Here is a 13,180-nt window from a genome sequence, read left to right as displayed (position 1 = left end):
ATCTGCGAAAAATATGTTGCATTTTTCTTGCAATTTTGTCATGTTTTCGATAGCCTACATAATTATTTCATTGGTAAAATCATGCATTTAATATAAAATAAAGCATGTTTACCCATGGCGTATTTTCCATAAAGTACTTGATAGATGCAAAATTGATGCGTAAAAACTTTGAACCTCGCATACATTCAAAGGCTCCCCAGAAAAAAACAGTATTTTACTATACTGCTATGCTTTCTAAATGATTTATGCAAAACACAAATTTATGATTTGATTACAAATCACCTTTAGATTCGAAAACAATGTTGTTAGAGATTGGTTAAACTTTTTTCAATGTGTTCGAACGGTTGATTCGCAACATTAAACTGACGAATCGAAACCACGGCATTTCGTCTATTCGTCCGTAAACGGGAATGGGACATTTCGTTCGTACGAATGATGTTCGAATACACGTTTCGTTTGAAACTAAAATGGCATACATTCTAGCGTTTCGCATATGGTTAATCACATGAATTGGACTGATTACATCAAGGCTTAGCATTTATTTTAAGAAGTTTACTGATATTTGAATATTTTGTGGCAAACGAGTCGCGTTCGAATTCATTCGAGTGAAAACAAGAATGGCTTATTCGTATTCGTTCGAAAGTACCCGTTCGTCGTATTGCGGATACGGACGTAAACAAGAATGAGGGTGTATAACTAATCGCCTTGAAATAAATGCGGTTTTTGCGAAAGTCTTCATGATTTATGAAAATTATTTTTTGTGCTTCATCGTCATTTTTGTATAAAACTATTTCGTGGCGTTAAAACTTGTGCATACATTCTGAAAACGAATCATGAAAGTCTATCATATTCCCTCGTTTTTGCATTTCAAAATTTATTTGATGTCAATAAAGGCTACGGCAAAGAATATCATAATGGCGGCCATGAGATTTCCTTTAATGCAAATTACACTTAACCTAAGAAGCAATAAATCAAATAGCCTACAACTAATGTGTCATAAATGTACTTTAAAACCCTCAAATTTGCTCTAAGTGAAATTGTCATCCAATGAACACGCACACACACAAAACTAGATTTATGAAAGAATTTAACGGACAATAATGTTTTAAAGAAAATGTTTGAAAGCAATATTAAGAGTGTTTGCATGGTTTTATTCTAGTACAAATTGTTTTATTTTTAGTTCTGTTGTTAGTGTAGGTAAAGGGTTTTACAGAAGCTTTGAAAACTATGATATTACTGGTTAAAAGAGACACTTATTATAGTTGTCATAAAACAGGTAGTGATTGAAAAATCAATTATAAAACTCTTATAAATTATAATCAAAACCATAAGGCATTCGAATTGTTACTTGGGATATCTTGTTAATATGAGGTCTTTGGTACCATCCAACTCAGCTGGACGAGATCGGAAAATGTTTGTGTGTGAACTTTTCTTTGCGCTCGATTTTCTCGGAGATGGCTGAGCCGATTTTAATAAGCTTATGCTCGTTTGGAAGCTACTATTGGGTCGTTGATCAACTTTGAAGTTCAAATTGATGACACTCAAGTCTAGAGATATAATGGTATAAGTGGCGTAAACGATTTCACGCTCTTTTTCGTCTTTTTGCTGCTAGTACTGAACCGATTTTAACAAAATTAGGCTTGTTTGAGAGATGCGTTTGAGTCGTGGATCATGTTCGACGATCAAATGTCTGTTACTTATGGTATGGTATGAGCAGTGGCGTACCGAGGAAATTTGGCGCCCGGGCCAAAATAAGAGATGTTTTGTTGGTTTTCAGAAAATTTTAACAGATTAAATTGATATGTTAGGCAAGACTTAGAAAATTCTTCCTCAACTGCTCGACCAATCCGATTAACAATGGCAATATAAATGTAATCGTTCACTTAATAAATGATTTCGTTAAAAATTTAGGTGACTTATGCAATTTTATTACACCTCTAGAGACACGAAAGACAATAGTTCTAGGCTCTTTATTATCTTCATACAAACAAAATAATACACCTCAGCTAGAGGAAGTTACGGTGCTAACCTAAGAAAAATTATTTTGGTAGGCATCCACGCATTGATTCGGAATTTGGACATGGAATGTAGGAACAAATGTCAATGAACTTCCGCTCTATATATTAATGTTTAGGTGTAAATGTCAGGCGACCTACGACAGTTAAAGGAATGAATAATGTAGATTAACTAGCTCTATGTATCCGAAAAACTCTGCGTTATATTATATAACAAAATTTTCATTCCGAATTTAAATAAAAGCCAACACAAAATTATGCAATATCAGAAAAAGCGAATTGTTCAGTTCTTCTCATTTTCTAATTCAATTCCGATAGGTTTCAGTGGGCGGCAAAATTCCATCGGAATCGGTTGTTGCTCTGGAATCCGCATTGAATCGGAGTTTATACTGAATTCCAGACGGAAACGAAGATTTTTCACCCATTAGCGGCCCTTACACCACAGACTAACAGACAGGACACTCAAATTAGATTCTTCAATCATTTTAACGGTCATTTCGAATATTCCTTTATTTGGGACAGTACTCACATGTGTCATGATGGCGCCACGTTACCCTATCAAAAACATCCTGTCTGTCATCTAGACTGTGTTTATTTTTTCATTTACCAACAGAGTTGCCATTCATACAGAATTACCTATAATGTATTGATTTGTATACGTCCATGCGAATTTCATGCAGGATACAGATTTAATACATATTGCCAAAACTATATACATAATTGTGCCTACTTCTCATCCTCCAACGCAAGACAAAATCGAACCCGTTTTGTTACAATATTTACTTGCTTCTGGTCTGCCGCCACTTAATTTCGGGTGATAACTACCAACACAATAAAAAATAGTCTAGATGAACAACGTTGAGTCAAATAAATGGTTACCTTCCAACATCGCGAAAAAGTTAAATATATTATCAACGTAATCCAATAATTTATTGTAACGATTCATTATCAAATATTTTGATGAAATCAGGCATCACTGCAAGCAGCTGATCGGTGTTGACAAACGAGGGGAAACCAACTAGTAAAAAAACTTTTACATAACACAAGGGGTGTACAAATAGTAAATAGTTCGCGCAGTACAATATAGGTGGAGCTAGTGCATAACGAAAAATTTTTTTTATAAGAATTTACTCATACTGTCATGTCTGTTAGTCTGTGCTTACACGATCATTAAAAGTGTCATTACTAAGTAATGACACTTTTGCTCAAACGCTCGTCATTACTAGCGGCCCTTACACGATCATTAAAAGTGTCATTACTTTTTAGTAATGACACTTTTAATGATCGTGTAAGGGCCGCTATTCGGGACGAATTCGGAACTTCCTTCGAACTGCACATCGGTGTATGAGCTGCTTAGGATTGTATATGTACAAAATTGATTTATCGTGTAAAATGTCGTAAAGAGACTGATCAAAACAAAATTTTCTTCTTTAGGTTTCGTTTTGATGTGTTTGTTTGCTTACCGAGCTTCCGATCTCATACGCAAATTACAAACTTTCCTTATCATTCGTGAATAACACAAACACGAAAATAATTTCCTGTCAAGAGCTCATATTGACGTAATAATTATTCGCTGCCCATTGAAAAATTTGTTGAAAAATCGGTAATACCTTGTTTCAAAGTGCCTTAGAATGTTTCTTTTTCGATCCACCAACTCGTTGGCTCGGTTTGCCAATCGAAATCAGCTGATTTTACAGGTGAGAACAATTAAAAATACTGATCCAAAGTTCGCTAGGTCATTGCGCAAAATGTGTTTTTTTTTCCAGTGCGTGGTAACACGGGCCGCACATCGAGAAACCCAGCAGAGCTTGACGTCGACGGGAGAACGTGACTATCCTCAGTTCCCTGGAGCAAAGGCTGCCTTTATCGCGAAACCGACCGTATCACTGCCGCAAAGTTTAAAACCGATACCGATTTATCGGGTTATGAACTCGGACGGTGAAATAGACGATCCGGAGCAGGATCCGAAACTGAGCCGTGAAATAGTTCACAAGATGTTCCGTGATATGGTGTTGCTGAACACATTAGATAAAATTCTGTACGAATCACAACGACAGGGAAGAATCTCGTTCTACATGACAAACTACGGCGAGGAAGCCAGCCATATCGGTAGCGCTGCTGCATTGAGTCCCGATGATTGGGTCTTTGGTCAATATCGCGAGGCTGGTGTTTTGGTATGGCGTGGGTTTACAATTTCGGATTTTGTCAATCAGTGTTTCGGTAATCGAGAGGATGAAGGAAAAGGTCGACAGATGCCAGTGCACTACGGATCCAAAACGTTGAATTTTGTAACGATTTCTTCGCCTCTGGGAACGCAGATTCCACAAGCGGTGGGAGCTGCTTATGCGTTTAAGCAACAACCGAACAATGATCGCTGTGTGATCACATACTTCGGTGAAGGAGCTGCGTCGGAAGGGGACGCACATGCCGCATTCAACTTTGCTGCTACTTTGGACTGTCCGGTGATTTTGTTCTGTCGAAACAATGGATTTGCTATCTCGACTCCGTCGAGAGAACAATACCGTGGCGATGGAATCGCTGGCCGTGCGGCCGGGTATGGAATTGCTGCTATTCGAGTTGATGGAACCGATGTGTTCGCGGTCTACAACGCTACAAAAGTGGCTCGCGAATATTCGCTAAAACACAACAAACCGATCGTGATCGAAGCAATGGCCTACAGAATCAGTCATCATTCGACTTCGGATGACAGTACCGCTTACCGTCCGGCAGAGGAGCTGGAAGTTTGGAACACAGTCGAATATCCCGTGTCGAAGCTTAAGAACTATATGAAGCGACGCATTTGGTTTGATGAGAAGGAGGAATCATTGCATGTCAAGGCAGTTCGGCAGCAGGTTCTCGCCCAAATCAACCAATCGGAGAAGATACCGAAACCGGATTGGCGTGAGGTGTTTCAAGATGTGTATCACGAAATGCCACCGCATCTGAAGGAACAGATGAAGCAGATGGAGGAACATGTGGAGAATTTCAAGGAGCACTATCCGGTGAACGAATTTAAAAATTAAGCTTCTCGTCGTATGGCAGCGACTTGCTCAGAAAAAGAAGTGCATTTATTTTTTGTTTAGACTGTAAGATACAACATTGTCTTCCCAGGATATTAAAGTAGTAAACATAAAGCTTATCCGATTCATACAGGCAGCGAAACTTCGCAAAGTTAAACGAATTTATATTTTATATCTGGTATCAGGCTATTGTCGAATGCAAAATAAATCAAATTCATTATTTTACATAATTGGTGTTTCAATTTTAAATGTATTGAAATTAAAAAAAAGTATTTTATAAAACGTTGGTCGGTTGTCAAGAACACCATATCCACTGTCGGTGCAGAGCTCTAATTTAACCCTTTATTTAGAAACATGGCAAAAAGCAATGCGACGACGCGAGCTTTTTATTTTGATTCCGCTGATTCTTTTGTCGGTGAACCGAATCCAAGCAACCACCGTCGTCGGTCAAGTGCAACAGAATCCGCTTCCCGGTTGCCCGGCAGCAGGTGAGTCAGAGCTGTTTAACTTGAACGGAGAATTGTACTGTGCCGAATCACCCACGAAGATGGCTAGCAAATTATTTTCCTGTGCTTTTGAAGTGTTTGGAATTGTGCAAGGTAAGATTCCACTTGAGATATTTGTTATATAAACGACAATATTCTGCTAATCTGTCATTTCCGCATATTTCTAGGGGTTTTCTTTCGAAAGGTAACGAATACAATATAAATAGAATCTGCAGTGTATTTGCATTTCGACTGTTCTGGTTTTTGTAGCACACCCAAAAACAGGCAATTACTTTGGGCCTCCACGGTTGGTGCATGAATACTCGGGATGGGACTGTGAAGGGTGTGATGGAAGGTGATGAACGGAATATCAATGAAATGTAAGTTTTTGATAATAAATAGACAAGGTTTTACGTTTTAAAATATTGCAGGAAGCATTGGTTGCAGACCAAGGGAAGTCCCAGCAGTCGCATTGATAAAGTTGTTTTCGGCGAAATGGGCGAAATTCCAAAGTACACTTTCAACGATTTTGGAATCAGACGTTAATTGTTGACATACGAATATTTGCAGCTATTTATTTATATTTAATATATTTCTTCCACGACGTCATATTTCTGTGTTGATTTCTAAAAGCATTGTCCTTCTGTGGAATTTGGTCTTTCGACAGACTTCGCAGCCGATTCATAGCGTACATTACATGTCAAGTACTACGCTACGATCCTATTGAAACTGAGAATCCTTATAGGTCGGGGCTTGAATATACAGCTGGCTTGTATGACCAGCACCCTAATCCTTGAACGGTCAACCCATGTGTCGGTAACCCCACTATCTTATCTCGTATACTCAAACCATAAGCATTTTTATCCAAGCTTACTCGTGTACAAGCTTTACGTGGCCGATTGTGCCATATTTTTGTAAGATACAAAAAATTTTTCACTAGTGGATCTCATGTCAGCCTTTTCCTTGAGGAAGAGTCGCCTCCATTTCCATCTAGCGAGGATTGATGGGCACTTTGTCCATGGCTCATCTTATCATCCATTGTACCATCGTCGGTGTTGCGGGTGGTTTCTGTTTTCATTAAAGGCGTTTTTGAAGCAGAAGTACTGGCACAGACTAACAGACAGGACACTCAAATTAGATTCTTCAATCATTTTAACGGTCATTTCGAATATTCCTTTATTTGGGACAGTACTCACATGTGTCATGATGGCGCCACGTTACCCTATCAAAAACATCCTGTCTGTCATCTAGACTGTGTTTATTTTTTCATTTACCAACAGAGTTGCCATTCATACAGAATTACCTATAATGTATTGATTTGTATACGTCCATGCGAATTTCATGCAGGATACAGATTTAATACATATTGCCAAAACTATATACATAATTGTGCCTACTTCTCATCCTCCAACGCAAGACAAAATCGAACCCGTTTTGTTACAATATTTACTTGCTTCTGGTCTGCCGCCACTTAATTTCGGGTGATAACTACCAACACAATAAAAAATAGTCTAGATGAACAACGTTGAGTCAAATAAATGGTTACCTTCCAACATCGCGAAAAAGTTAAATATATTATCAACGTAATCCAATAATTTATTGTAACGATTCATTTTCAAATATTTTGATGAAATCAGGCATCACTGCAAGCAGCTGATCGGTGTTGACAAACGAGGGGAAACCAACTAGTAAAAAAACTTTTACATAACACAAGGGGTGTACAAATAGTAAATAGTTCGCGCAGTACAATATAGGTGGAGCTAGTGCATAACGAAAAATTTTTTTTATAAGAATTTACTCATACTGTCATGTCTGTTAGTCTGTGGTACTGGGTTCACTAGTTACCGTGGCTGAACGATTGTCCTTGTCTTTGGATAAAAATGTCCTTTTCGCAGTTTCAGTGCAGGGTTTACCAAAACTGACATGTAATTAGCTGATTCTCATAGGTAACCAGCGATTAACAAGGATACCTTTTGCCCTGACCACAATTTAACCTACACACTAAGATTTAATTACTTTGTTCGGTAACATTTTTTATGAGAACTTTTGGTAATCTATATAAATGACCGATATTTCGGTACATGAGTTTCATTTTACAATAATTATGCAAATTTTCATTACACTATCAGTTTTACGTAAATTTTCATTACAGAATTCTAGAAATAGATATACAATTTATACAGTAAATCTGAATAGTCCTCGTGTACGATAAAAACCATGCTGTCCTTATGGTAAAATTATCTTACAATAACCGAACTTCGGCGAAGATTGATTGTCGTGAAAATAGCTGTCAAACAGATATTAAATTTTTCGGTAAGTGTCCTTTTACTAACCAAATGAAAAGGGTGACGTACAGGTGCTAAAGTTTTTAAAACATTATAGCCACTAAAAGCTTTTCGTTTGCTTACAGGCAGAAAATAATTTTGTATCACTTGTCCACTTGCTGCCAACACAAATCGTTCGAGGGTATTTTTTGGTGGACTCGACGGACATTTGACATTTTTTAATTTTTTCGTGGATTAAAACCAAAGCAAAGCCTTGGTATTACATTCCTGTAGTGGAATTGGACCTTCTGTTTCAACAGACTTCGCAGCCGATTTAGAGTGTACAGAACCAGTGCATGGCTGGTGCTACGATTCTACTGACACTACGAATCCTTCCAGGTCGGGGCTCGAACATACGACAACTGGTTTGTAAGACCCTATGCATTGTACCGCCAACCCGGGAAACCAACAGGTTGGAATTTACTTCATTCGTTTTTGTGAATTTGTGTTGTTTTTTGAAATCCGTAAATCCAGAATTTTAACCAAAGGAAAACAAACACACAAAAATTACCGAACAATCCGTTAGATTCATTTGGTTTACAGTTTACGGTAGTTGTTTGACAGTTCAGCAATTACCGAACGATCGGTAATCAATTCAATTACCGAACTGATGACCGTACGTCCAGCTGTTGAAAATTCAGTAAAAAATTACCGTAACTCCTATCTGTACCTTCTTGTAATGCTGGCCGGATTACGAGTAATCTTTGAGATGATCTATACCTCAAATAGACGCCCAATCTCAGTGGAAAGAGAACCTTGGGTCAACCTACACTGAGAAAAATGTTATAGTAACCGTAACTTGTTTGCCATGCTTATTTCAACTATACGCTTAAATGCTAACAATGATCATGATATGAGATAATTCACAGTACTATATAACAAAAACTACAACTTGAAAATACTATTTGTATTCATGACTTTTCTGGTATGGTCATTCTGACAATGATTGTCATCTCAAAACTAAGATCAAATAGATAAAATCACACTTGTGAAATCGCTAATGTTACATTTGAGAAGCGAAGTAGTTATTGCTACCATATCAGTATGTTCTTCTTTACAATATACTAATGTTACCATGAATACATATATAGTTGTCTAGAAGATTATGTAAATGAACTTCTCTTATACGAAAAATGAGTCCATTATCGGTCGCCGGGGAACAACACAACACAGGAAACGACGATCTACTTCCACTTCCCGTATCCAAATCGCTAGAATCAGAAGGAAGAAGTAGCACGATATCTCAGTGATTGATAGATTCTGATAGGTGTCGAGGATAACTACTTGACTCGGCTGTTGATTTCATCCTGGTTGATCATTATTGCTCCGGAACCGACTACGACACGATGCATCTGCCACTGCAGCATGAGAATTCCTTCCTGATGAGGCCTCTAAGTCAAATATCGATAAGTTTGCTATCTGAACTGAGAAAACATTAGTAGTGGAATCAGCAGCGGTGCGGTGGCGGTACGACGGTCGTACCGATCCACACCTCATCATGACTACGTTACCTCAATATGGGCAATGTTATAAAATTTGATTCGAAAATAAAACAGATGATTATCAAACTTTCTTGCTTTTCTTGTACTGTAATTTAACTTCACATGACATTGTCGAATTGAGCATTATTTTGAATTTCGAAATAACTTGAAGTGAAAAGTCAAAATGGCCATGGCTCTGGTTATAACAAAAAATAAATGTGGTTACGCTAACCATCATATTCATAATAGTTATTCATGCAATATTCTGTTTAACATTACTGCTCAAGAGCCAAAGGCACAGACTAACAGACATGACAGTATGAGTAAATTCGTATAAAAATAATTTTTCGTGATGCACTAGTTCCACCTATATTGTACTGCGCGAACTATTTACTATCTGTACACCCCTTGTGTTATGTAAAAGTTTTTTTACTAGTTGGTTTCCCCTCGTTTGTCAACACCTATCAGTTGCTTGCAGGGATGCCTGATTTCATCAAAATATTTGAAAATGAATCGTAACAATAATATTGGATTACGTTGATAATATATTTAACTTTTTCGCGATGTTAGAAGGTAACCATTCATTTTTCTCAACGTTGCTCATCAAGATTATTTTTTATTGTGTTGGTAATTTTCACTCGAAATTAAGTGGCGCCAGACAAGAAGCAAGTAAATATTGTAACAAAACGGGTTCGATTTTGTATCGCGTTGGAGGATGAGAAGTAGGCACAATTATGTATATATAGTTTTGGCAATATGTATTAAATCTGTATCCTGCATGAAATTCGCATGGACGTATACAAATCAATACATTGCAGGTAATTCTGTATGAATGGCAACTCTGTTGATAAATGAAAAAAATAAACACAGTTTAGATGACAGACAGGATGTTTTTGATAGGGTAACGTGGCGCCATCATGACACATGTGAGTACTGTCCCAAATAAAGGAATATTCGAAATGACCGTTAAAATGATTGAAGAATCTAATTTGAGTGTCCTGTCTGTTAGTCTGTGCCAAAGGCTTATATATAATAAAAATGAACTTGACCATTGTTGAAATCACCTGATTGCATTCTCGGTTGAAAACCACTATACTCGCATGGTCAAAATTACCGCTATATAGTAACGTACCATATAATTTTTCTGAGTGTACTGTTCGCGAAATATCATTAAGAAACAGATGAAGAAAAAATACGGGTTGATATCACGTTAGCGACATTTAGCAAGAAACTTGGAATGTTTTAGCCCGAGTACAGTAGGGTAAATTATCACAGCTTACCAATTACATTAGCCGCATAAAGTTTGAGAACCTTGGATGGAGTGATTTTTTTCGTGCAAACTTGTTTTTTTTTACTGTGTGATTAAAATCCAGTAAATCAAATGTTCCCTTTTGGAACATTACCGCTGATTTTTTGACACTGACTCTCCCTCTCACAGAATTCATAACATCCAATTGACAGCACAGCTCGAAGCTCGAGCCTCGATTATCATCACGGACTTTTATCCGTCATTATTCAGTGGTGCATCAAATCGCGATCCGCAAGGACCAGAGGTTTAAAAATCTATTTCAACATCTAAATACTGTGAATCGGTGTCTGCTTATAAAGTTTATCATTTCGTTTCCACTTGGTGGAACCTGTATTATCCGCCCTTGCGTTGGTGACTCTTCGTGGAAGTAGCTTTGTGGGAAACTGTTTACTATCCAAGGACTCCTTCTTCGGAGTTTTCCTATTACGGGTCCGGTTGGCTAGTTTCTCCGTTGTAGCGCGGAAGGGCTTCGAACTTCTAACTGCTGTTTTCACTTGCGTTTGCACCTTTCCTTGCTTATTTACACACACACTGTTTATAAACTATCCCATTGAAACACTACCAAAAATGTCCGTAATAGCCAATAATATCGATTACCAGCAGAACGCTGACTTTGACCAAAACATGGCATCACCATCACAAGCCAGTCCACTTGCTTCAGCTTCATCCGGAATCGCTACTTCAATTAGCGGCACTAGTTCCAGCAATCAGAAATCATCTCTAGCAACAGGCTCGGGTGGCATCACCGATAGTACTACTCAGGTTGGTGAAACCACAGTAAAAGTATTGCTTAGATTTTATTTGTCGTTTTTTACAGGTCCTAACTAAACCCCGCCTACAAGAATTGGTGCGTGAAATTGATCCCACCGAGCAGCTAGATGAGGAAGTCGAAGAACTCTTGCTGCAAATTGCGGATGATTTCGTGGAGAATACAGTAAATGCGGCTTGTCTATTAGCTAAACATAGGAAAGTCTCGAAAGTGGAGGTTCGAGACGTTCAGTTGCATCTCGGTAAGTTTATTGGCCCTGATAGCATATCCTAAATTTATAGATTTTTTTTATATCTAGAACGCAATTGGAACATGTGGATTCCTGGTTTCGGAACGGATGAATTGAGACCTTACAAACGTGCAACCGTTACCGAAGCCCACAAACAACGTCTAGCATTAATTAGAAAAGCAATCAAAAAGTATTAGATGTACAGATCGTAAACCGAATTATCTTCTACTATCATCCCATTAAAATAATTTTTTTTCTCACATCATCCGACCCAGCAGAAAATGTCTCCAGCGGTATGAAATCAAAATAAAACTTTTATTTAAAATCAAGTGGTTCGCTCACTTACTGACTACAGTTCCGTTTTACGTTCAATTTTCACCAATTCAACTTCAAAGACCAGCACGGAATTGGGAGGAATTTTCTCTCCAGCTCCGTGCGCTCCGTATCCCAATTCCGGGGGAATAACCAGCTTCCGTTTTTCACCTTCGCACATGTTCAGCAATCCTTGATCCCATCCTTTGATTACCTGTCCCATACCGAGTGTGAAGGTAAGCGGATCACCTCGAGGGATGCTGCTATCGAATTCTGTACCGTCTTCCAGGGTTCCCTATATTGAACAATCAGTTTTACTGCTAGTACGACAATCGTTCTATTACACTTACCGTGTAGTGCATGTGCACCAAATCACCTTTCTTGGTACGTACGGTGCAATTCTCGACGCGTTTTTTGACACCAATTTTCAGCTTTCCTTCACTTTCTGCATTGCAAACGCAAACCGTTGCAAGCAGGATTACTGCAACGAACTCAAATGGCACGAATTTCATTATTTTTACAGTAGATTGTGTATTTCGAATGCTGTGTATTTAGCCGATAATAAATTCTGTTCTGACGACTTTGTTCGTTTCACTTCGACTGGCTCTCCTTAAAATTGTAGTACTAGAAATCCGTGATAGAATCTAGACTACACGCAGAGAAAAAAGTAAAAATCACAAATTTTGTTATCGATATATCTTGATGACATATTTTTTTTAAATTTTCAAATGGATATCAATTTTGTTGATCAATTTTTTTCGACTATTTTTATTAACAAACTATTCTTTATAATTTTATTTACTATACAATACAAATTTAAACCCAACCAACTATCGAATCTTGAAATGGAACGAACTGGGAGTTTGTTAAAAGTTCAATCTTAACCTCGTAATATTTTCGTATTTCGTATTAGGTGAGATTGTTGCGAATCGAACCAGTTTATTGGACTGAGTTAGTTCAGAGTTTAGAGCTCCTATACTGAAAAAGATTTGCACGTTAGCATCATGTGAAAAACTTTTAAACTATCACTACATGTATGAATTTTATGAAAATTCCATGTAACTCTCAAAATGAGTGTAAAAACAGTAGATATTTAGTGGAAAGTGGCAAGCTAGAGTATAATATTTACATTGTATAATTTGTATAATGAGTTACACTATGTTTCTACTACATTGAGCAGATAAAAACAGAAACTTTGGTGTTTATAGTAGCACAAAGGATGTTAGATGGTGTAGT

General features: G+C 37.6%; 4 protein-coding genes across 5 annotated transcripts; 3 read left to right on the top strand and 1 right to left on the bottom strand.

The window, feature by feature from the left end:
* The first annotated feature begins 3,397 nt into the window (after positions 1-3,397).
* On the top strand, positions 3,398-5,265 carry LOC131431463 (2-oxoisovalerate dehydrogenase subunit alpha, mitochondrial). Its single transcript, XM_058597191.1, has 2 exons — positions 3,398-3,712; positions 3,782-5,265. The coding sequence occupies exons 1-2, from the start codon at positions 3,647-3,649 to the stop codon at positions 5,036-5,038; spliced, it is 1,323 nt and encodes a 440-aa protein (XP_058453174.1). The 5' UTR covers positions 3,398-3,646; the 3' UTR covers positions 5,039-5,265.
* Positions 5,266-5,394: 129 nt separating this feature from the next.
* On the top strand, positions 5,395-6,129 carry LOC131429557 (acylphosphatase-2-like). The gene is made up of 4 exons (XM_058593760.1): positions 5,395-5,634; positions 5,709-5,725; positions 5,791-5,900; positions 5,952-6,129. Exons 1-4 carry the CDS (start codon positions 5,403-5,405, stop codon positions 6,064-6,066), a joined length of 474 nt encoding a protein of 157 aa, XP_058449743.1. The 5' UTR covers positions 5,395-5,402; the 3' UTR covers positions 6,067-6,129.
* Positions 6,130-10,769: 4,640 nt separating this feature from the next.
* Positions 10,770-11,961, top strand: LOC131430812 (transcription initiation factor TFIID subunit 12). 2 transcript variants are annotated; one of them, XM_058596025.1, is made up of 4 exons: positions 10,770-10,878; positions 11,235-11,396; positions 11,452-11,644; positions 11,702-11,961. In XM_058596025.1, exons 2-4 carry the CDS (start codon positions 11,259-11,261, stop codon positions 11,827-11,829), a joined length of 459 nt encoding a protein of 152 aa, XP_058452008.1. In that variant the 5' UTR covers positions 10,770-10,878; positions 11,235-11,258; the 3' UTR covers positions 11,830-11,961. The 2 variants fall into 2 exon arrangements, with proteins under 2 accessions (XP_058452008.1, XP_058452007.1); XM_058596024.1 differs by having other exon boundaries at positions 10,778-11,396.
* Positions 11,929-12,539, bottom strand: LOC131430813 (peptidyl-prolyl cis-trans isomerase FKBP2). Its single transcript, XM_058596026.1, has 2 exons — positions 12,295-12,539; positions 11,929-12,239 (listed from the first exon to the last, which is right to left on the bottom strand). The coding sequence occupies exons 1-2, from the start codon at positions 12,454-12,456 to the stop codon at positions 11,982-11,984; spliced, it is 420 nt and encodes a 139-aa protein (XP_058452009.1). The 5' UTR covers positions 12,457-12,539; the 3' UTR covers positions 11,929-11,981.
* Between the last annotated feature and the right edge of the window lie 641 nt (positions 12,540-13,180).

The sequence above is a fragment of the Malaya genurostris genome, chromosome 2, assembly GCF_030247185.1.
Source record: "Malaya genurostris strain Urasoe2022 chromosome 2, Malgen_1.1, whole genome shotgun sequence".
NCBI lineage: Eukaryota > Metazoa > Arthropoda > Insecta > Diptera > Culicidae > Malaya > Malaya genurostris.
The sequence above is the reverse complement of the archived record's forward strand: the minus strand, read 5'-3'. Positions and strand labels throughout refer to the sequence as shown.